We start from the raw sequence: 24,406 nt of genomic DNA on the forward strand, positions 1-24,406 counted from the left end.
AGGGAAAGAAGTCCCAGCTGGGTACACAAAGAGCATGACAACTTCAGAGATGCCCTCTCACCATATAAACTGGTGCTGCTCAGTCTGCATGTATGAGTATTTTCTTTCTTTCTTCCTTCCTTCCTTTCTTTCTTTCTTTTGGGAGAGGTTTTTGCTATAGGGCACATGCGCTAGCCAGAAAGACAGGAGAGAAACAGAAAGACAGAAAGCAAGAAATCACACACCAAGGGTGATGGCCATACTGCAATCCCTTCTCCTCCATTCTCCTCTCGGGATCTTGGGCGTGCACACACACATGCCCAGCATGAGTTTAAGCCACTGGGTCTGGGACTCGAACCGCGGTCGACTACATGGGAATCCAGACATAGCCATTACACCATCTGCTAGGCCCCACATGTAAAGAGTATTTTCACAGCAGGCAGTAAACGGGACATGCCTCAGCCATTTCTTTCTGCCTGGCTTCTTGACAGGAAGCCCATTTTCCATGGAGGTGTCCTATGTCCTACCTTATTGACAGTCTCCCTCATGAAGTACTCCTCCATGGTAATATAAAAGCCAATCAGCTCTTGCATGGTACAGCTCAACAGGCAGTTATTGAGGAGTTTGTCCAGACACTTCTGGTGCTCTAGGGAACAGCCATAAGATGAAGATTCAGTTTTCTTCTCCAAGGTAAACAGGGCAACTCACTTCATTTTCTTAAGGTTTATTTTCAGTCTTTGTTTCAAAACATGTATGTATTTTAAATTTGCCAGAGGGTGCATGAGTTCACCAGAGACAGACACACAGAGGGATGGAGAGAGAGAAAGCACCCCCTAGTGGGGCATGAGCACACCATAATCTCTTCTTCACCCTGTTGGGATGTGGGGCTTGCATGAGATTCAAACTGAGGACAGTCACGTGGGATCCAGCTCCCTTTACCACCAGGCTATGGGACTGGCCCCAAATATGTACATATTTTACATGTCTATAATCATAGTACAGATACAATTTTGCATTTTGCTTAAAAATTCCTATCAGAGGGACTAACAGGTGGCATAATGGTTACGTTGCTGGACTCCCACATAGTCGGTCGCATTTCGAGTCCCAGACCTGGTGGCTTCAAACTCGCATTGGACACATGTGCGTGTGTGCCCAAAATCCTGAGAGGATGGAACAGAAGGAATTGTGGTGTGGCCATCCCCCCTGGGGGGTGATTTCTTGTGTCTCTCTGGCAAGTGCCACGTACCCTATAGCAAAACTCAAAAACAAAACAAAACAAAAACAGATTTTTTTCTTTATTTCTATATACGTTATTTTTCATTTTAACTTTTTTTTTTTTTTGATTTTTTTCTTTATTTCTATATACCTTATTTTTCATTTTAACTTTTTTTTTTTTTTAAAGGTTTGCCACAGGGTGCATGCACTCACCAGAGTCAGTGAGAGAAATCACCTCCCAGAGGTTGGGACCAGCAGTTGGCGTGGTAGCTATGTTGCTGGACTCCCATGTAGTCAACCGCAGTCGTGGCGGTCCATCCCCCCGGGGGTGTGTGTCCATCCCTCCTGGCGGGTGATTTCTCACTTTCTGTCTCTCTGTCTCTCTCTATCTTTCTGGCGAGCGCATGCGCCCTATAACAAAAAACCTCTCCAAAGAAAGAAAAATAATAATAAGAAGAAATTAAATCATTTAAAAAAGAAATCGTTGAATTGTACATATGCAATGGGTGAATTTTATGAAATACAAATTTTAGTGCAATAAATCTTTTTGTTGTATTTATTTATTTAAAGTTGGCTATATGGCATGTGTGCTCACCAGAGGCAGAGAGGAAGAAAGTGAGAAATCCCCCCCAGGAGGGATGGCCATGCCACAGTCCTTCTCCTTTCAGGATTTTGGGCACACACGCACATACCCAGCATGTCTGCTGGGTCTGGAACTTCAACTGCACAGTTGGCCATGTGGGATCCAGCTGGCCCCCACTCCCGGGAGGAGAATGGAGGAGAGGGGATTGTGGTGTGGCCAACCCCTGGGGGGGTGATTTCTCACTTTCTTTCTCTCTGGCGAGCATACACACCTTATAGCAAAAATCTCTCTAAAGAAAAAATAAATAGAATATAATGTAAAGAAAGGCTTTACCCACTCCCAGTCTCTCAGTTCCTCAGTCACTTTTTGAAGGGCTAAATGACATCGAAATAAAAGGCGTGCCAAGGTTCAGTTTCATTTACAGGTTGATTCTCCAGGGGTTTTGTTTTGCTTTTTGGAAATTTTTTCTAGAGGGCACACGTGTTCACCACAGAGAACCAGAGAGAGGGAGAGCAGAGAGCAGCCCGACGGGAAATGGTCACATGCAGTCCTTTCTCCTTCGTCTCTCCCTCCTTTCAGGGTTCTGGGCACACGTACATACACTCCAGCTTGTTGCACAAGCTGCTGAGTCCAGGATTTGAACAGTGGAGTCAGCTCTGTGGTATACGGCTGCCTTAACCATGAGGACATGGAGCTTTTTTTTTTAATTGCCAGAGGGTAGGTGTGTTAGCCAGAGAGGAGGGAAGTATACCTGATGGGACATGGCCACACCACAGTCCCTTCTCTTCTGTCTCCCCAGCCTGTCAGAGTTTTAAACATGCAAACACTTGTGCCCAGTGTGTTTTTTAAGTCACAAGGGTCAGGACTCAAACTGTGGTTGGTTATGTGGGATCTGGCCTCCCTTTACTAGGCTAGAGCTGGTCCAACTCTCCAGGGGTATTTTGTTGTTTTTGTTTTTTAAGGAATTGTTTAGATTGACTGATTGATTGATTTATAAATAATTTGCTATACGGAACACACACTCATGAGAGAAAGTGAGAAAGCAAGCTGCCAGGTCCTGGGACTCAGACTACAGTCAGCCATGTGGAAGTCTACAGCCTTAACCACCACACCACCAGCTGGCCAAACGCTCCAGGTTTTTAAGAAGACCATTTGGTTTCCACTGGGCAACTAACTGAAGAGTTTCCTAGAGACTCAACAACCCTCTGCCTGTGGCTTTCTACACAGCTTGTGCCATTAATACATGGCTGGGGAGTTGCTGGGTGAGTGAGTGACCAGGGTCTGAGCTCGTCGGGAGCCTGGTGCTTGTCAGTGGCAACAATGACACCACCATCCAGAACTGTGTTGTCCAATAAGTAGCTACTAGCCACATGTGGCTATCAAAAGTCAAACTTAATTCAAATTCAATTTTAACATTTAGTTCCCATCCTCACTAGCTACATTCCAAGTGCTCTGTAACTACCACTGCTAGTGGCTTCCATACTGGACAACATAGACATGGAATAGTTCTGCCATCATAAAGAACGTTACTGGACGTCACTGGTCTAGAGAAACGTCTTATATCCACTATATTTCAGCCTTTGCCCTGGAAATCTTTTGACTCCTATTAATTAATCCTAAGGAAATAATGGAAAAGGAGCAAAAAGTTGTTTGTATTAAATTGTTCACTGTAACGTCTAATTATTGTAATCTCTAATTTCAGTTTTCTCCAATAATGGCAAACTATTTGGAAATAATTATTTCCTCTAAAAACAGAGTTGTTAAAAATATATAGATTATTCATCTGACAAAATGCCACATATTCATAAAAGATAAGGGACCAGCAGGTGGCATAGAGGTTACAGCACTGGACTCCCACATGACCAAGCTTGGTTTCAGTCCAGGACCTGGTGGCTTGAAAATCACACTGGGCATGACTATGTCCCTGCCCAAGATCCCAAGAGGAGAATGGAGGAGAAGGGATTATAGCAAGGCCAGTGCCTCTGGGAGATAATTTTTTTTTCTTTTTTTTTGGAGAGGAATTTGCTATAGGGTGCATGTGCTTGCCAAAGAGACACAGAGAGACAGAAAGTGAGAAATCACCTCCCAGGGGGATGGCCATGCCGCAATCCTTTCTCCTCCATTCTCCTCTCAGAATCTTAGGCACGCGCGCACACACACACACGTGCCCGAGTTGAGTTTAAACTACCAGGTCCGGGACTCGAACTGCGGTCGATTACATGGGAGTCCAGAGACATAGCCATTACGCTAACTGGTGGTCCCTACTTATTATTATTTTTAAAAATGTGACCAGTGAGAGACAGAGAGAGAGATAGAGAGGAAGAAAGTGAGAAAGCAAGCTGCGAAGTCTGGGACTTGAATTGCGGTCAGCCACATGGGAGTCCAATGCCTTAACCATGCCACCTGCTGATCCCCAATTCAATTATTTTTTTAAAAAAGAATTTTAACTTTATTAATTAATTTATTTATTTTTATTTTGACCAGAGGGACAGAGTGAGAGAGAGAGAGAGAATAAATGAGAATGTAAGCCGCCAGGTCCAGGATGTGAACCACAGTCGGCCATGTGGGAGTCCAGTGCCCTTAGCCACCACGCCACCTGCCAGACCCTCAATGATTTTTTGTAATTTTATGGATTTGTGCACCGACTGCCACAGTCCAATCATTCTGGGAGTCACGCTCCCCACAGACCTCCAGAGACTACCGAGCCACCGTACTTTCCTTAGTGAGAGATCTGTGGCTTACCCACCTCCGAACACACTAATTATATACCGCTGCCAGCCCAGGGAATAGGAAGCATGCTTTACCTTGCTTCACTTCTTCTGAGGCCATGGAATCGCCCACCTCAAAATCAGAGCTGATCCTCTTCCTGAGGAAGCGTAAGTACAGCTCACTGCGGGCATTCATCAGGGTGACCTCAGTCAGGATGGGGTCCAGTTCCCTGAGACACGGAGCAGAAGGAGTAAGGACTCTGGGCTCCCTCCGAAGTCAGAGCTAAAAGGCAAACACACTCCTAACTCTCTCTGGCGCTCTGCCCACAGCGTCAGGTCTGCTGGATGGGCTCCCTGGCTTTGGTGACCTCGTTACAGTCACAGACACTGGCCAACCACATTTGCTATTCACCTGAGCCGAGCACCCCTACAATTCTTCCAGAGCTAAATGGAAGGTTGGGGAGGTATGCATTCTTTTGTGACTTCGATAAAAATGACCCATGTCTCATGTGAAAGAAAACATATTTCCTTAGCCTGTAATTTAGCCCCAGCAGGATTTTAGGATATGTCATTAAACTGCCTCACATCCAGTCACTTATTCTGATGAACAGCCAAAACAATCTTGGAGGAAAAAAAGCTGGACAACTCATACTTCCTGATTTATGCTGATTATTTATTTAGTTTGCTATAAGGCACATGAGTTCATGGTGGGGGAGGGGAGAAGAGTCACTGTGGGAGCTTCGGAAATATTGGTAAAGACGTTGTTGCTTTTTAAGAACCATCCACATATTATATGCGCACTTTTGTTTGTATAATATATTACATAAAAAAGTAAGACTGGGGCATGGAGGATTGTTGGCGGGACCCTACATGATTGACTTCATGGTTTGAGTCCCAGGCCTGGTGACTTGGAAATCACAATGGTGTGTATGTGTGCCCAAAATCCCAAAAGAAGAATGGAGGAAAAGGGATTGCCGTGAGGCTGCAAAAATGTCTCACTTTCCCTTTCTCTCTCCTTGTGGAGAGTGCATGTGCCATATAGCAAACCTAACAACAACAACGAAATAATAATAATTGACAACATATAAAGATACAGACCAGGGACCAGCAGTTAGCGTAATGGCTATGTTGCTGGACTCCCACGTAGTCGACCGTAGTTGGAGTCCTGGACCCGGTGGCTTAAACTCATGCCAGGTGCGTGAGTGTGCGTGCCCAAGATCCCGAGAAGAGAATGGAGAAGGGATTGCGGCATGGCCATCCCCCTAGGGGGTGATTTCTTGCTTTCTCTCTCTCTGTCTCTTGTTTTTCTGGCGAGCGCACGAGCCCTATAGCAAAAACCTCTCCGAAAAAATAAAGAGAGAAAAAAAAAAATACAGACCACATTGTAACAAGGTAGCCTGAATTACATTAGATTACCAAGTTGAACTCACATGGGCAGAGGAAAAGAGAGGGATTATTACCTTGGTTCAATTTTTTCTGTTGCAGAATTTCTCATCAAGTTGTTCTGGACATGCCGGAACTGCAACATACCACAGAAATGAGGATACTTTCTCCCACCCCTTCATCATCTGCCTCCCTCCAAACTTTGGACACATAAGAATACTTAGGTTTAGCAAGTTTACCAGGCAGCCTCACCTTTCCTTCAAGCCAAGGAGGGCTTTCAGGAAGATAGCCCAAAGACTTGCTTTCTGTTTAGATACTAATGCCTTTTCTATTGCACTTAGGAATGCTAATGGTGTTCTCATGGACTAGAATGTCTACAGTCCCCTGGTCTGAAGCTTTGTAAGTAAAATTGTACAAGGACACTTGTACTTCTATGTCCTGCTTGTGCCTTCCTGGCTCAAAGGACGGGGAAAAATACAGCTCTGAAAAAGCCATTGTTATCCTTAGCACTTAAGGAACTTAGAGGCAATTTGAGACCTATTACTTGACATTCAATAGGACCTCAGGGAATAAAGCTCTCACTACATCACCAGAGGGCATGTTGAATGGTCTGACGTAGAGAATTGGGCTGAAGTTTCTGTTGTGTCTCTTTCAGGAAGCACTTTCTAGTTTCTATTTCTAGTATTCATTTGGTATTTACTTTCTCTTATCTGTACCTTTTCTCATTTTGTCCTTTCCAAGTAATTCTCTTGGTGTCCCTGGTTAGAGCTGCTACCGAAGCACCTGTCAGTTCCCCCGCTCACCTGCTGGTGGTAGTCCCTCTGTTGGATGAATTTGTCTACCACCTTCTCCACCTGCCTGTCACATTCCACTTGCAGATATTTGATCAGGGTATAAAGTCTCCCTGGCCCATAGTAGGTCTCCACTATGGGTTGGTGGGTCTCCACAATGCGGGCAATCCCTAGAAGGAAGGAAGGCGAGAGGTTGGATTCCAAATATTCTTCTCACAAAATAATCCTGTCCCTCATCTGGGATTAATCTGGGGGCTGACTAAATTCTTTCTGGCTGCTTCACCTCCTAAAATGAACACAGAGGTTTTAGTCAATGCTAGGGCTTGCTAAGCAAACTTGCTTGTTAAACACGTATGGGGCTTAGTATACCAGCAAGCACTTGGTCAGTTTTACTGGTGCTGTTTTCTACAACACCACCTTTGAAAATCAGCATCATTCTCTTTCCTGTAAACTATTTTAGGGTTAAATTTACTCTTATAGAGTTTGGTCTTGAGGGTTGGGGGGATCAAAATACCTGAGAGATTCTAACTAAGCTCCGCTAATGATATTGATATTCCCATTGTCTTGGAGATGCACAGTAAACTACAGGATTAAACTAAAGGCATCGGGCTAGAGGGAGAAAGAAACGTTAGGATGTAGGCATCAGATGCGTCTGTGGTCTCTAGGGTGGAGCAAGAGGCTTGCCTTCAAACAGGAGAGTGAGAGTATCTGCAAAGATGACCGCAGCTCTTCGATCGCTCATGTCCGACCCTAGCACCAAAAGCAGATTCTCCTCAGCTTTACTGGCCACCTGAAAAAAAGGAGGAAATCCACATATCTCTCTCAGACTAAAGGTCAGCCTCTGTCAGCCTCATCCTCGTAGGTCTTGATTCTACAAATGGGCCCCCTATTGGCCTTTTTTTCCCTTCAGTGACATAAAGAAAAAGAAAGCACTCCCTGGTGGGGCCTGGTCACAATCCTTTTTCCTCTATTCTCCATCCCTTTAGGATCCTAGACATGTGTACAGGTGTGTTGCTGCCGGGGCCGGAACTCAACCTGCAGTCGAGTGGGATCTGGCTCCCTCTGTACAGTGTTTAACCACCGGGCTGCACGGCTGGTTCCCGAATTATTAGCTTTTAGTATCTTTTATTATGATTATTTTTTAATTTACTATAGGGCATGTGCGTTCGCTGGAGAGAGAGACAGACAGGGAAAGTGAGAAAGCACCCTCCAGGGGGATGGCAATGCTATATAGTTCCTTCTCCTCCATTCTACCTTTTCATTCTCCCTTTTGGGATTTTGGATATGCACATGTACACACCCAGCAAGTTTTTCTTTCTTTCTTTCTTTCTTTTTTTAAAATAATTATTTTATTTAACTTTATTTATTTATTTAAATTTGATCAGAGAGGATCAGAGTGAGAGAGAGAGGGAGGGAAAGTGAGAATACAAGCCAGCAGGTCTGGGACTTGAACCATGGTTGGCCATGTGGGAGTCCAGTGCCCTTAACCACCATGCCACCTGCCGGCCCCAATACCTGGCAAGTTTTTCAAGCTACCAGGTCTGAACCCAAACTGCGTAGTTGGCCACGTGGGATCAATCCAGCCATCTTAGCCACCACACCAACAACTGGCCCTCCCCTAATTTTTTAAAGAAGTTTTTTTAGGGTACCAGCAGATGGTGTAAGAGTTATGTCGCTGGACTACCATATAGTCAACTGTGGTTTGACTCTCAGACCTGGCAGGTTGAAACTGACACTGGGTGCGTGTACATGTATGCCCAAAATCCCTAGAGGATAATGGAGAAGGGATTGTGGTGTGGCCATACCCTTAGGGGATGATTTCTTGCTTTCTGTCTGTCTCTCTGGCAAGCACATGTGCCTTATAGCAAAAAAACAAAAAACAAAAAACAAAAACCTCTCTTATAAAAAAAGAAACTTTTTTTTTTTTTTAAAGTTTATTCTGTGAGTGAGAGACAAAGACACAAAGAGATAGAGAGTCTGCACCCCTAAAGGGGGTCAATCCATCATGATCTCCACTCAGCCAGACAAGGAGCATGGGAGCATGTGTCTGGGGTACTTTGAGAGGCCTCTAGATGGAACCTAGCGTCCCCATGTGGGTCAGCCCTGCCTAACACCCACCCCCGACTTTAAGCAAAAATAACATTCTGCTTTGTACCTCATTTGTTTAACAAACCACCGTTAGTAAAACATGTAAGCATACATAAAACGGCCTCATTTCTCTTAATGGCAGACTAGTGCTTGACTACAGGGGATTTTTTTTGTTTTTTGGTGGCTTGAAAGGCAGGATAAACTGACATGTAGTTAAAAAAAAAAAACAACAACCCTCTATACACAGGCCTGCTGGGTTTGCATCTCTCCACCTAGGGGGGTAGGGGTGAGAAAGCCCTGACACTTTAACTGAAGACTGGTTCTCTTCCAAGTTTTAACTTCATCTCAATGTGGCTTATTTTGAGACTCAAGCCTGGTTATGAAATCTTAAACCCAGTAAGAACTCCAATTACTTTTTAAAAAAATTAATTGATTAATTAATTATTTTAATTTGACCAGAGAGGAACAGAATGAGAGACATGGAAAGTGAGAAAGCAAGCTACCAGGTCCAGGACTTGAACCGTGGTCTGCCATGTGGGAGTCCAACACCTTTAACCACCACACCACCTGTTGTCTGCCCAAGAATTCCAATTACTCCTTTTTTTTTTTTTTTAAGAGGTTTTTGCTATAGGGTGTATGCACTCACCAGAAAGACAGAGAGAGGCAGAAAGCAAGAAATCACCCCCCAGGGGGGATGGCCATGCTGCAATCCCTTCTCCTCCATTCTCCTCTCAGGATCTTGGGCACTTATGCACACATGCCCAGCATGAGTTTAAGCCACTGGGTCCAGGACTCAAACTGTGGTCAACTACATGCGAGTCCTGTGACACAGCCATTATGCCAACTGCTGGTCCCAAACTCCAATTACTCTTTTTTTTTGAGAGGTTTTTGCTATAGAGCACGTGTGCTCACCAAAGAGACAGAGAGAAACAGAGAGACAGAAAGCAAGAAATCACCCCCCAGGGGGGATGGCCACAGCGCAGTCTCTCCTCCTCCATTCTCTTCTCCGCATCTCGGGCACACATGCACACGCGCCCGGCATGAGGTTAAGCCACCAGGTCCAGAACTTGAACCACAGTCGACTACATGGGAGTCCAGCGACATAGCCATTATGCTAACTGCTGGTCCACCAAACTCCAATTACTCTTAAAAGAAGTCAATTCCTAGGGCCAGCCCATGGCCTGGTGGTTAAACGAGTTGAATCCCATATGGCCAACCACATGGTTTGAGTCCCCATCCTTGTGGCTTGAAAAAGTTACCAAGTGAGCACGTGTATGTGCCTCAAATCCCCAAAGGATGAAATGGAGAGAAGGGATTGAGGGACTGTGGCATGACTATGTCCCATTGTGGGGAGAGGTGCTTTCTCTCTCTCTCTGTCTCTCTCTGGTGAGTGCATGTACACTCTGGCAAAAAAAAAAAAAAAAAAAAAAAACCAATCCCTTAACCACCACACCACCTGCGAAAAAGAAGTCAATTCCTGGGACCAGCAGTTAGCATAATGGCTATGTCGCTGAATTCTCATGTAGCTGACTGCAGTTCAAGTCCAGGATCCGGTGGCTTAAAGTCACGCCAGGTGCATGTGTGTGTGTGCCCAAGATCCCTAGAGGAGAATGGAGGAGAAGGGACTGCGGTGTGGCCATCCCCCCTGGGGTTGATTTCTCGCTTTCTATCTCTCTGTGTCTCTCTGTCTTTCTGGTGAGCGCACATGCCCTATAGCAAAAACCTCTTAAAAAAAAACAAAAACAAAAACGTCAATTCCTGACCAATAGCTTGAAAGGGTGATTCAAACTTGAGAACCTGCATTTTAATGTTCCTTTATTCTCACCTGGTCTGCTGGAAATAAATGTGCATCACCAATGTCGAGGCTATGCCCAATACACAGCAGGCTGCAAATACACAGCAGGCTGCAAGAGATGTGTTAAATGAACGCATGCATCATGTCCTGGCAGGCTACAGCAAGAGCTGAAAGGGCGATCAGATCCAGAGGAGAGAAAAGTATCCACAAGAAAATGGATTCAACAGGGCCCTAATCTGCAGGCAGAATACCATACCATTATCCTGCCAAGCAATCAGGGTCCTTACCTGCTTGCAAAGGTATTCTGAGAACTTGCTTAATCCCTCCTCGTGCAAGCCGAGCAGTGGGAAGATCTTGAAGAAGCGCTCCACCTGGGGCAGATCCCCTTCCTTGGTGGCCATGGCAAACTTCTCTTCTACAATGCCTTTGAGACGCTGCTCAGCTTCCTGCAGCAGTTTCAGGTTGGCATCGATCATGCTCCCTGCTCGATGGGGAGAAAATGAGAATTAGTTTAAAGAATGGTATTGCGCCAGATCCACGCCACTTTGTGTACCACTATACACTTGACGAATATGTATGAAGCACTTTCTGGGTTCAAGACACTGTGCTAGTAGTAGGGATGCTTCAAAGGTGAATCAGCTGAGATCCCATCATCAGATACAATTACTACAATCACATAGTTACAATCAAGTCAAAGAGCTAAGGTTTGTGCACAAATAACCCCAGGAAAATTGAGTGTATGGTAAGTATCAAAACAGGGACCAGCGGTTAGCATAATGGCTATGTCACTGGACTCCCATGTCGTTGACCGTGGTTCGAGTCCCAGATCCGGTGGCTTAAACTCAAGCCAGGCACGTGTGCGTGCATGCCCAAGATCCAGAGAGGAGAATGGAGGAGAAGGGATTGCGGTGTGGCCATCCCCCCTGGGGGGTGATTTCTCGCTTTCTGTCTCTCTGTCTCTCTCTCTTTCTGGTGAGTGTACACACCCTATAGCAAAAAACTCTCAAAAAAAAAAAAAAAAAAAGAAAGAAAGAAAAAGAAAAGAAGAAAAAAGGTAAGTATCAAAACAAAGGTGTTCAAAGCCACATATCTGGTTGAAGTAAACAGAAAAGCCTCCCAAGGAAGGTGATATCTCATTTCTCAAAGATGAGCAGGATTTTGGTACCTGAGTAGAGATACATGTTTCAAGTAAAGAGAATGAAGTAAACAAAGAAATAGAAAGCAAAAAGATAAAGTGCCCCTTTCCACGGTATTCCCGAGAGTACAGCCTTAGCATAAAGAGGAGCTCAGCAAGTACTTGCACAATGAGTGGAGGCATGTGTGGTTAGCATTAAATAAGGCTAGAAAGGCAAGATGAGTAAAGACTGACCTCAGAATGCCAGGCTAGGAATGAATTTTTTAAAATTAATTTATGTAATTTTATTTGTTATTATTATTATTTTAAAAATATAACCAGGGAGAGAGGGGGAGAGCGAGAGTGAGAGAGAGAGAGAGAGAGAAAGTGAGAAAGCAAGCTGCCAGGTCCAGGACTTGAACCACTGTCAGTCATGTGGGAGTCCTGTGCCTTAACTACAATGCCACCTGCCAGCCCCAAGAATTGAATTTTTAAGTAGGTAATATGGTTAACTACAAAGAACCCATTGGGCAGAAAATTGTAGGGAAAAATGGAGAGAGGCCCTGAGGGTGTGGGGACATGCTCTGAGCAAACATCACCTGTCCTTGTGCTATGTCAGAACCTCGCAGTTTGTCCTTTCCTTAACCCTTGCTGCAGGCAGAGCAAAGGGTGGAACTTTCTAGGAGCCTTCCAACAGACACATCTGATGGAATTCAGGAACATCTTGACCCCAATTAGCAAAGTCCAATCCCCGCTTTGCCTCTGTAAGATTCTTTAGCTTTATCCGGGGCGGCATGGTGATGCCCGCCCTATGGCGAGATTCTTTAGCCTTATGTATCCTCCCTACACCTGCAGCTAGGCTTCTCTCCATTAGAAAAGAAGATTAATGGGATTTCTCCTTGATGTGATTATCGCCAAGGGATACACCTGGCCCAGTATGAATAAGCCCGTATAGATTTGTCAACTGCTTCTTACTGTCTATAACACACCAACTTATCTATGGAATGTCATGAAATACACATATGTAATGTTGCTTTGCCCTACAAATAAAGGTGCCCAGGTTGCCTGGGCTGCTTAGGCTCAGGCTCCCTGTGTCCACTGCTACTCTGTCTTTCTTTCTGTTTCCTCTTAGATCGAGCCAAACCCGGGGTAGATGCCGAAAGAAAATCAGTTTTCTTTTCCATAAAGTGCAAGTAGGAACACCTGCCCTGGGATGGTAACAGGACTCATATAGGCCTTCTACAGATACGACGATGGTTTTCTCCTGGCTGAGTTGGCCAAGTTCAGATTACACATGTTTGTACTAGAAACCAATAGCTTGGGCTGCCCACCTTCTTTTCCCTGTCGGCTGAGCTCAATAACTGACTTGTCCAGGCACAAGTAGCGATGAATGTGGGCTGCAGCCTGCTCATAATCTTCGTTCCTCAAAGCAGTCTGAACTCCATCCATGCAGAACTTCAGGTCCAAGATGTCATCAGCTCTCTGAATGGCCTGATAGAGGCGGTTCTGCAAAAAAAGACTTTGTACTTACACACGATATCCTATTCAATCTTCTTCATTTAAAAAAAAATTTGCCATGTGCTGGAGACAGACACACACACACACACACACACACACACACACACAGAAAACACCTCCCCATGGGGAAAGGCCATACTGCAGTGCCCTCTCCTTCATCTCTCCCCTGTTTCAGAATACTGGGGCACATGAGTCTGGCAAGTCCCCCCAAGCTGTGAGGTCCTGGACCTGAACTGTTTAGCTGGCCATGTGGGATCCACTCCCCTCAATTACTCTGCCACCAACTGGCGAGATGTCTTAGTCTTTAAAAAACACCTCTCCAGAAGATAAGAGATTCAGGAGCTAAATCTGGTAACTACAGGTCCTTTGCAGCTAACTTTCACTGGCAATCAGACATACGTCACCATACCACTCACAAAACTGTTATAAGTATGCAGAATGTGTGGAAGGCATTTTTCTTCTACAATAAAGAAGTTGTTAAAAACTTTAAGGCTACAGGGACCAGCAGTTAGCGTAATGGCTATGTCACTGAACTCCCAAGTAGTAGATCATGGTTCGTGTCCTGGACCCGGTGGCTTAAACTCACGCTGGGCACGTGTGCATGCATGCCCAAGATCCTGAGAGGAGAATGGAGGAGAAGGGATTGTTGCATGGCCATCCCTCCGCGGGGGTGATTTCTCGCTTTCTGTCTATCTCTCTCTGTCTTTCTGGTGAGCACATGTGTCCTATAGCAGAAAAAAACAAAAACCTCTCCAACAACAACAACAACAAAAAAAAACTTTAAGGTTAAAGGGACCAGCAGTTGGCTTAATGGCCATGTTGCTGGAGTCCCACGTAGTTGACCGTGGTTTGAGTCCTGGACCCAGTGGCTTAAACTCACGCCAGATGCATATGTATACATGCTCAAGATCCTGAGAAAAGAATGGAGGAGAAGGGATTGTGGTGTTGCCATCCCCCCCAGGGGATGATTTCTCACTTTCTGTCTCTCTCTGTCTTTCTGGTGAGTGAATGTGCCCTACAGCAGAAAACCTCTCCAAAAAAAAAAACAACAAAAAACCTTTAAGGCTATGGGGCTGGCAGGTGGTGTGGTGGTTAAGGGTGCTGGACTCCCATATGGCTTACTGTGGTTTTAGTCCTAGACCTGGTGGCTTGCTTTCTCACTTTTCTTCTCCCCCAACCCTACTCTGTCCCTCTCTGGTCAAATTAAAATAAATAGGGCCGGGACCAGCAGTTAGCGTAATGGCTATGTCGCTGGACTCCCACGTAGTCGACTGCAGTTCGAGTCCTGGACCCGGTGGCTTAAACTCACGCCGGGCGCGTGTGCGTGCGTGCCCAAGATCCCGAGAGGAGAAGGGAGGAGAAGGGATTGCGGTGTGGCCATCCTCCCTGGGGGGTGATTTCTTGCTTTCTATCTCTCTGTCTCTGTCTGTCTGGCAAGCACATGTGCCCTATAGCAAAAATCTCTCCAAAATAAAATAAAATAAAATAAAATAAACAGGGCCAGTGGATGGTGTGGTCATTAAGGTGCTGGAATTCCCACGTGGTCGACCACAGTTCGATTTCTGGACCTGGTAGCTTGCTTTCTCTCTCTCCCTTTTTTCTCTTTCTTTGCCAAAACCCATGTGAAAAACAAACAAACAAATAAATAATTCTTAAAAAATTAAAATAAAGTGGGACCAGCAGTTAGTGTAATGGCTATGTTGCTGGACTCCCACATAGTTGACTGTGGTTCGAGTCCCGGACCTGGCAGCTTAAACTCACGCTGGGCACGTGTGCATGCGTGCCCAAGATCCCGAGAGGAGAAGGGAGGAGAAGGGATTGCGGCGTGACCATCCCCCGGGGGGTGATTTCTCACTTTCTGTCTCTGTGTCTCTCTCTGTCTTTCTGGCGAGTGCACGAAAACCTCTCAAAACAAACAAACAAACAAAAAACAAAACCAAAAACTTTGGTCTAATGATTAAAGGAACCAAATTGCCTAAAGTCAACTACAGTTTGAATCCTGGTCCTGGTAGCTGGAAAAAGATGCTAGGCATGTGCGCATGTGTGCCCCAAATCCCGACAGGATGGAGAAATGGAGGAGAGGGGATTGCAGTGTGACCGTGCTCCACTGAGGGGTGCTTTCTCCCATTCTCTTCCTCTGTCTCTTTTCAGCAAGTAAACACACCCTCTGACAATTAAAAAATACAATTTAATTTAAAAAGACTTTAATAAGTGAGTTGATGCCTTCGTGGCTAAAGAAGCTATGCAATATTTTTACAGAATCTAAATAAACAGATCAGGATTGGTTATGATGTTTCACAGGAGCAAACCGAGGCTGGGACTGACTTATTCAAGAAACCAAACCTAGAAGCCACTAATTATCTGTGGCCATTAGCGATGGAAATGTGGCTAGTCCAAATTAAGATACCCATGTGCAGGCCTGGCCCCTATAGTGCAGCAGTTAAGCCCTGTGATTTGAAAGCTGGATCCCACATAATTGATTGCAGTTTGAATCCCAGCCCCAGCAGCTTGAAAAACACCCTGGCTGTCTGTACAAGCATGCCAAAATCCTGATGGGATACAGAAATGGAGAAAAAAGATTATAGTATGACCACATCCCATCGAGGTTTTTACTCCCTTGTGCTTTCTCTCTGTCTCTGATGAGCGCACATGCCCTACAACAAAAAAAAAAAAAAAAAAAAAAAAAGAGCTACAGGGCTGGCAGGTAGCATGGTGGGTAAAGGCACTAGACTCTCACATGGTCGAATGCGGTTTGAGTCCTGGACCTGGCGGCTTGCTTTCTCACTTTCCTGTTCTTTCTCACTGTCTCTGTCTGATCAAGTTAAAGAAATAATAACAAATGGGATTAAATAAATAATTCTTAAAAAAAAAATAAAAAGAGCTACATATGTGTGTAATGTAGAGCAAATTTGCATGCCTCTGATTTCAGCTGGCTAGGGTGGATCATGGCATGAAGACCCTTCTGAGGGTGTCTGTCTCCCTCTCTGTCTCTCTCTCTCAGATGAAATAAATAAACTTGGGGTCATCAGATGGTATAGCGGTCATGTTGCTGGATTCCCACATGGCCGACCAAGGTTCGAGTCCTGGACCTGGTGGCTTAAAAATCGTACCAGGCACATGCACATGCATGCTTAAGATCCCAGGAGGAAAACGGAGGAGAAGGGATTGTGGCATGGCCATCTCCCCCAGGGGGTGATTTTCACTTTCCCTCTCACTTTCTCTCTCTCTGTTGAGGGCACATGCCCTATGGCAAAAAATTCTTAGGAAAGAAAAAGCCACCTGTGGCTAGTGGCTGCTATATTGGGGAGCACAGCTCACCCAGAACAGTGCTTGATTTATAAGTTTTTCATTAAACGTGTGTTGAATAGGGATGGCCAGTAGCTTAATGGTTAAGGGAACTAAATTCCACAAACTGAATCTGGTCCCAGTGGCTTGAAAAACATGTTGGGGTGATATGCGTGCCTGCCCCAAATCCTGACAGGACGAAGAAAAGGAGAAGGGATTGTGGTGTGACCATGTCCCATTAAGGGAGGGTTTTCTCCCCTACCCTTTCTGAATGTATGTGCCCTCTGGCAATTTAAGAAAGAAAAACAAAAACAAAATTCAATGCAAAGAGTAGTTGGCGGTGTAGCAGTAAAACGTGAAGCTCTATGACGCAGTCCCACAGGGGAGGGTTGTTGGTTTGTCTCTGAGATGTCCCTGAATACGCTGGGCACATGTGTGTCCATGATGCAGGGCTGGCTGAAACTGGGATGGACCGCAGTTAACATTCTATTGGGGGTGTTGTGTTGCTGTCTCTCTCACTCATGGAATAAACAATTTTTTTAAAAAAGCTCAATGAGGGGCCAATGGTTCGAGTCCTAAAACTGGCTTGAGAAACATGCTGGGTGTGTATATGTATGCCCAAAATCTCAAAAGGAGAAAAAAGAAGGGACTATGGTGTGGACATCGCCCAGTCCCACTTTCTCACTCCCCTGCCCACCCCGAAAGCACATATGCCCTCTAGCAAATTAAAGAAAAACGAAAGTCAATGGAATTACCTTAGCTAAGTCAAGCTGACGGACTTTACTGGATACATTCTCAGCTAGGTTGCAGGTAAAGGTGATCATTCCAGCGAGCTGCTTTGCATCTCCCTCAATCAACTGCAGATTGGGACTAGAGACACACAATGTCAGCAGAGACATAGTCATAGGAGTAGAAGTAGAAGTAAGAAATGGAGGGACCAGAAGGTTGTGTGGTGGCTAAGGCGCTGGACACTCCTACCTGGCCAACCACAGATCGAGTCCTGAACCTGGTGGCTAGCTTTCTTGCCCTCCTCCACGCCGTGCCGCCCCTTGCCCCACCCCCATCCCACCCTGTATGTGTCTCTCTCTCTGGTCAAAATTAAAAGAAAAAAATGAATGAGGGGCCTGGCAGTTGAACTGAATGTTAAGGATGCTGGACTTCCACATGGCTGACTGTGGTTTGAGTCCCAGACCTGGTCTGGTCAGGCTTGCTTTCTCGCTTTCCCTCTTTCTTTCTCTCTCTTGCTCTGTCCCTCTCTGGTAAAATTAAAATAAGTAAATAAATAAAGTTAAATAAAATAATTCTTTAAAAAATGAATGAGTAGATAAAAAGAGATGGAAATATTTTGCAGATGGGTGACTCTCTTCTGTTTATTTTTTTTTGTACCTCCCCACAACTCTTAGCTCAGTCCATTCTACACGACTTACTCTCAAGAATATATATATATATTTCTTTTTTTTTTATATTTCTTTTTTTTTTGGAGAGGTTTTTGCTATAGGGCGTGTGCGCTCGCCAGAAAGAGAGAGAGAGAGAGAGAGAGAGACAGAAAGTGAGAAATCACCCCCCCAGGGGGAATGGCCACATCGCAATCCCTTTTCCTCCATTCCTTTCTAGGGGTCTTGGGCACGCATGCACACATGCCCCATGTGAGTTTAAGTCACTGGGTCTGGGACTCAAACTGCGGTTGACTACATGGGAGTCAGCGACATAGCCATTACACTAACTACTGGTCCCACTCTCAAGAATATTTTACTAAAAACTCAGATCTATGTTTAATAAAATAATAATTTCTAAGACTACTAACAACTTTCTAGGGGTCTTGGGCACGCATGCACACATGCCCCATGTGAGTTTAAGTCACTGGGTCTGGGACTCAAACTGCGGTTGACTACATGGGAGTCAGCGACATAGCCATTACACTAACTACTGGTCCCACTCTCAAGAATATTTTACTAAAAACTCAGATCTATGTTTAATAAAATAATAATTTCTAAGACTACTAACAATATACCTAAATACCTACAAAGAACTGAAGAACACATTCTCCCAATTGCTAAGTGAGCATACAATGTACTAAACAACACTTTGAGAGGAAGGAAAGATCAAGGAAAATTTTTATGACTAGCAAATGCACAAAATGTACAAAAACAGGGGTTCTCAAACTATAGCTATGCATCAGAACAACCTGGTATGCTTGTTAAAATACATATACCTCGGGACCAGCAGTTGGAGTAATGGCTATGTTACTAAACTCCCATGTAGTCAACTGCAGTTCAAGTCCCAGACCTGGTGGTTTAAACTCACGCCAGGCACATGTGCGTGCGTGCCCAAGATCCCGAGAGGAGAATGGAAGAGAAGGGATTGCAGCGTGGCCATCTTCCCTGGGGGGTGATTTCTTGCTTTCTGTCTCTCTGTCTTTCTGGAGAGCGCACACACCCTATAGCAAAAACCTCTCAAAAACAAAACAAAACAAAACAAACATATACCTGGGCTCCACCCCCAGAGTTTCTGATTCAATAAGTTTGGGGGTGAGGCCCCACAATTTGCATTTCTTTTTTTTTTTGGAGAGGTTTTTGCTATAGGGTGCTTGCGCTTGCCAGAAAGACAGAGAGAGACGGAGAGACAGAAAGTGAGAAATCACTCCCCAGGGGGGATGGCCATGCCACAATCCCTTCTCCTTCATTTTCCTCTCGGGATCTTGGGGACGCAAGCATACGCCCGGCATGAGTTTAAGTCACTGGGTCCAGGACCTGAACCGTGGTCCACTACATGGGAGTTCAGCAACATAGTCATTACGCTAACTGCTGGTCCCCACAATTTGCATTTCTAACATGTCTCCACGTGATGCTGGTATTACATCTTTGAGAACCACTGAACTATACCTTTATATGTTTACTTTACTTTGATGTCATCTCTACATTTCAATCTTAACTGGCAGTTTATAACAAAGTTAGGAGAAATAATAATTTATCCAATGGACCTTGATTAACTTTATAATAGCGCTTGCTGAAATGTACACACTCACCCCATTCGGTGAAGAGTGACCATCTTACTTTCGATGGTGTTTTGCTGTTCCAAAAGAGCATCCAGTTCTCTCTCCACCACTTTCTGAAACATAGAGAAATACCTTGTCATCTGATTGGTCAGACCTAAAGTGTTATCTAATCTAACCATTTAGCTGAGGGTGAATCTCATTTCAAAGTTTTTCTTCCCTTCCACTATGCTCCTCTCATGCATTAACAACACGAAAGAAACAAACCCTTCAGTTTTGCACTTATTGCACTGCAAAATGAGTGTTATCTTACGTATGTATTTTATTCCATATTGCAGATGAACATCACAATGAGAGTGAATGAACTTATATCCAATTATCAATAGCATAGTACCTAAAGCAGGAAGGCATTTAACATATGATAGCTGGAAAAATAAACTTTCTGAAATGGCATTTATAAAAAAACTCTTCCTGGTGTGCAGTTAGCACACAGGAAATAAGAACAATTCTATCTCAGTCAAGCTATTTATTGTGCGACCTCAATTTATATCACTTTCTTATGGGTCCTTTCTTCATCTGTAAAATAGGGATAGCAATACATATCCCATGGGACTGGTGTGCAAGTCAAATGGGATAACACAAAGTGCTTAAAATAGTATGTAGCAGACAGGTTCAACAACAGCCGTTATGATTGGCTATTCATTGTTAAATCAGCCCAGTAGGATCCAGAGGGGGAACCTCCCTGACAGCAACCAAATACAAATACAGAATTAATATTGCTCCACCTGTTAAGACCTCCTTAATTTTTCCCTAACGTATTTTTTTAAGAATCATTTTTAAACTTTATTTATTATTATTATTTTCCAGTTTGATCAAAGAGAGACAGAGAAAGTGAGAAAGCAAGCCACCAGGTCCAGGACTTGAACTGTGGTTGGCCCTTTGGGAGTCCAGTACCCTTAACCACCACACTACCTGCCAGCATCCCCTAAAGTATTGATCGACTGAATGAATGCAAGCTTAGCAATCAAGAGTACTGAACTTTAAAACACATTTTGCTGAAAGAGGTATCAAAAACTGCTAGAGTTGGTTCAATGTTTGTTAATATTAGATGATCTCGCCAAGGTTGAAATTGCTTGTGCTTTACCTTACACAAAAGTTTGGGAACAGCTGCTAAGCTTTTAGAATAGAGTTTACACCTCTTTCTCACTGGCAAGAAACACAAATGACATTTGGAAGTGAACTGACATCATTCACAGGAGAATAGAGGAGGCAGAAGCTGGAACGTTATGACTGAAAGGAATCTAAGAATCTAGTCTACACCACCTCTCATTTGACAAAAATATCAAGGATACAACAGGTGCTGTGACTTGTCCAAAATTAAAGCTATACTTAAGTCTTAAAAGCTCAAACTTACATAAAGCTGTGCATTTACAGGAAACGCTAAAAGTACACCTTCAAATCATCAAATCGCTTCAAGAGGTTTATATGCAATGACCTCCCGCTTCAATGAGATAATTGCGTGACATCTTTGTAATTTTTAAGTTGCTACGCCAATGCAATTCCTGAGAGCCAAGCGATTTGGCAAATACTCTCAGTTTAACTTTACTTGGGTGGACAAAGTAGTGACTATGGGAGGGGGAAATGAACTGGTGGGGCAGGTCCCCCAAACATCAAAGAAAACGTGCTCGGGGCAGCCGACCGAATGAAAGAGTTGACAGGTCCCCCCAAATACTCAACTACATTCCCGCTTCTTGGGTAGGGTTTTTTTTCTTTCTCCCAGCAAGGAGAGAGTTTCCCAAAGCCCAGATTTCCCAAGGCTGATGACTCCCACGCCCTATGCCCCTGGATCCTCCAGGAAAGAAGAGGCTCCGCCCCACCTCCTCGCCGCAGAGCCGTTCGTATACAGCCTCCAGCTCCTGCAGCTCTGTCAGGGAGCGAATGAGCTCGGTGGAGATTTCCGAACAGCGGCCTCCTCCCACCCCTTCAGATGGCGGAGGCATCCCTGACAACTTATGAGAGGTATCCACATCCGCCATGTTGGCTCCCACTCGGCGCTTCCGGGCCCGCGAGGTCCCCTCCTCATTGGCGCGCGGGGCCCTTGGCGCTGCCCACAGAGATGCCTGACCGACTCTTGGTTTTTGTAAATCCGCAGCACCTATAAGAAAAAAAAAAAAAAAAACCTGTTAATTTTCTATTCTCCTGGAAAGGTAACGGTAATAGAGTATACTTAAATCATTCTCAATGCGGTGTGAAAGCAGGACCGAAGGTTTTAAAAAATTGTAATATACACGCTTCAGGCATAGGTTTGGTAGCTTTTTCCGTCGCGCGCCACCGGAAGGTCCTAGTCCAAAGGACTAATGGCGGACGCCAGCGGGTTGGCGCTGGCGGTGGCTTAGGTCTTGAAGGGACTTACTATCCATTGGATATCTACGCCATCCTTTCCGCTGCAGGGTAAAAAAGATGACTTCGTGACTACTCTGGGACCGGGGAGGTGCACAGCGACCGCGTAGGAGAGGGGTCCAAGATTTTCGTGTGGAACTCAGAGGTCCTCTAGGCCCGAGAGGCCTGGATAGGGTACGAGGAGGACTTGTAGGGAACGCTAAGGGCGCGAAAACAGCTTCCTGGAATCGTTTCGATTTCCTGTGCAGTTTGGGAACGAGTTCAGGCTCAAAATAAGGCTTGCAGAGATAGCCTTTCCTTTAGGCCTTTGAGACAGGAGAGGAGCGGGAGGGATGACCCCCGCCTCCGGGAGTAATTGCTACATCGACCGGAACAGACCCGAGCGCGTTGAACAGCGTAGATAGAGCAAACGGTCTCCGGGACCCACCTTCTGGTTTGCGTTTGTTTTGGGAGTTGGGCTCCTTGGAGGTCCTCCCCTAAACCTATTTTCTCCTTTGCAAGAGGTATCTTGAAGGCTTTACAATTTAAATGCGATGATGTTCCTTTGGAACATGAAGGGTTGGATGGAGTGAGCGATCACAGACAGGCTTTTTGTAACCGTCACGATCAGGAGGAGGTAGACGCGGGGGAGTTTCGAAGCTTACCAAGTTTTGGTTGTGAATGATTCCTGGTATACTCGTAGCACTAGAAGGTTCTTCCTCCAGAATATCCCTTTCGCTACTTTTTTCAAGATAATCGTGTAGCTGAAGAATCTGGATCCAAGTAGGTTTGGGGCAAATGAATTCCAAGGGTTTGTAGTGGGTAGGTGGTATCAGTTACTAAGGAAAGGTAAAAGGCTATCTCCGGTCAGCTACAAAGAGTAGAAAGTAGTCTAGGGGGATCTGTTCCGACACGGCTTGATATTTTCTCTTTGCAATCTCAGACTTTTTCTTGTGTCTTTTGCTGTGATCTTAGTATAGTCTTTAAAGATGTTCCCTATGTCAAGTAGGAAAATTTATCTTTCAGGACCCATTACCAGCGTGACCATGTCACCCTGTTTTTGCCTAGGCCAGAAATAATTATCATGAGGCTATTTACTTATAATTCTCTTTTCCGCGTTAACAAAATCAAGTTTGTACATTACAGAGCAGTAACTTTGGATTTCTCAAGAGCACTTGTTTTTTGTTTCTAAATAAACACGGAGTGGAGGGGCAGCAGATGGCAATGGCTACCTAGTGACTACCTCGCTGGACTCTGACTGACCGCTTGAAACTCTTGCTCTGTGTGTGTGTGTGTGTGTGCGCGCGCGTGCGTGAGCGTGAGAGAGAGAGAGAGAACCTCCCCACCCCTCCACCCCCCCACCCCCGTAGCGGGGGTGATTTCTCACTCTCTTTCTAGTGAGAGTAAGCACCCTGTAACAAAAACCTTATGAAATACAAACAACTCCAACAACATGGGAAAAGTAAACTTTTTTTAGTGGTAGATAGGTCTGTAGGTGTAGTAATGGGTAATTCTTTATGGAAGAGGTACTTTAATCCTTTGTACTGAGAAGACTCTTATACTCCTTTTGGAAGGCTTCCTTTTGATGTGACAAGAACTCAGTTTTGTCTAACTTGTTTTGATGGCGAGTAGATTTACATTTAGTCACTCAGCTATAGAGTTCTGTAAGAAACAGGTTTTTGTACATGAGGTTAGTATAGGTCAAATGTCTAAATATCACTGCGGTTATGAGGAACGCGGTCATTGCTGGGCATGTTGCCCCAAAAGGCAATTTGGTAGTGTCTATCAAAATCTTAAATGTTTGACTTCTTCAGTTCAGCAGTTCCACTTCTAGGAATTGCTCTTAGATACTTCATGAACATATAAATGACCTATGTACAAGGGATTTTCTCTGCAGCAGTTTTCATAGTAGGAAGGAGTGCCTACAACCTAAATGTTGATCTGTAGTTGTAGGGCATTAATTAATTATAATATGTCCATTCAATGGGATATTCTGCAGCTCTGTAATTTTTATGAAGAAACCTTTTTCTTGCAATCTCAAAACAGATAAAATAATAAAAATAAATTGCAGTCTAGTGTGATTGCATAAATGTAGTACTCAACCTGTGGTTAGAGGGGGCAAAATGCTGTATGAAAGTATGTATGAAAAGTACCCAGGATACAATATAATTTGGTAAAATTGCTTCCACCAGAGGTAGATGACTAGGGGATGGGGTGGAGGGAGCATCTTGCTGGGTTGTTGAATTCTGAGTGGTGTGGAATGTATACCTTGTTTGAGTCCAAGTAAATACAGACCAACTCAGTTTGTGTGACAAGAAAGACAAATAGGTAGTCTTGCATTAAGGATACAGATTCTAGGACCCAACATTTTTATCACTTGTTACGTGCTGTTAGGAAGTTTTTGAGCCTCAGTTTAACATAATACAACATATCATATGGGATTCTTGTGAGGTTAGAGGCAGAGTACGAGGAGACTTCAGAAAGTTTGTGGACAAATGGAATTAAAGCTCTAGATTTTCTTGGTGCAAAAGTGTTTTGAAATCCATCCATGGTTTTCATAATGCACATTTCTCATG

At 44.5% G+C, this 24,406-nt stretch overlaps 2 protein-coding genes across 3 annotated transcripts in view; one reads left to right on the top strand and one right to left on the bottom strand.

The window, feature by feature from the left end:
• COG4 (component of oligomeric golgi complex 4) overlaps positions 1 to 21,519 on the bottom strand; it is a 33,834-nt gene extending 12,315 nt beyond the window's left edge. The window contains exons 1-10 of the mRNA XM_006152654.2: positions 21,329 to 21,519; positions 19,485 to 19,567; positions 17,215 to 17,329; positions 12,988 to 13,162; positions 10,830 to 11,023; positions 7,344 to 7,449; positions 6,672 to 6,829; positions 5,946 to 6,004; positions 4,582 to 4,715; positions 507 to 625 (exon numbers count right to left, since the gene is read on the bottom strand). Coding sequence (XP_006152716.1) covers positions 507 to 625; positions 4,582 to 4,715; positions 5,946 to 6,004; positions 6,672 to 6,829; positions 7,344 to 7,449; positions 10,830 to 11,023; positions 12,988 to 13,162; positions 17,215 to 17,329; positions 19,485 to 19,567; positions 21,329 to 21,487 — 1,302 coding nt within the window. The 5' untranslated portion in view covers positions 21,488 to 21,519. The remainder of the gene's footprint in view (positions 1 to 506; positions 626 to 4,581; positions 4,716 to 5,945; positions 6,005 to 6,671; positions 6,830 to 7,343; positions 7,450 to 10,829; positions 11,024 to 12,987; positions 13,163 to 17,214; positions 17,330 to 19,484; positions 19,568 to 21,328) is intronic.
• A 271-nt stretch (positions 21,520 to 21,790) lies between these two features.
• SF3B3 (splicing factor 3b subunit 3) overlaps positions 21,791 to 24,406 on the top strand; it is a 55,900-nt gene continuing 53,284 nt past the window's right edge. Inside the window, exon 1 of one of the 2 annotated variants that reach the window (XM_006152655.3) lies at positions 21,791 to 21,902. The gene's annotated coding sequence lies outside the window, so the exon portion shown is untranslated. Of the gene's footprint in view, positions 21,903 to 22,006; positions 22,026 to 24,406 lie in introns of those variants that run through there. The other variant, XM_014589405.2, reaches the window with a different exon arrangement.

This window comes from Tupaia chinensis, unplaced genomic scaffold (genome assembly GCF_000334495.1).
Source record: "Tupaia chinensis unplaced genomic scaffold, TupChi_1.0 Scaffold000355_1, whole genome shotgun sequence".
Taxonomy (NCBI): domain Eukaryota; kingdom Metazoa; phylum Chordata; class Mammalia; order Scandentia; family Tupaiidae; genus Tupaia; species Tupaia belangeri.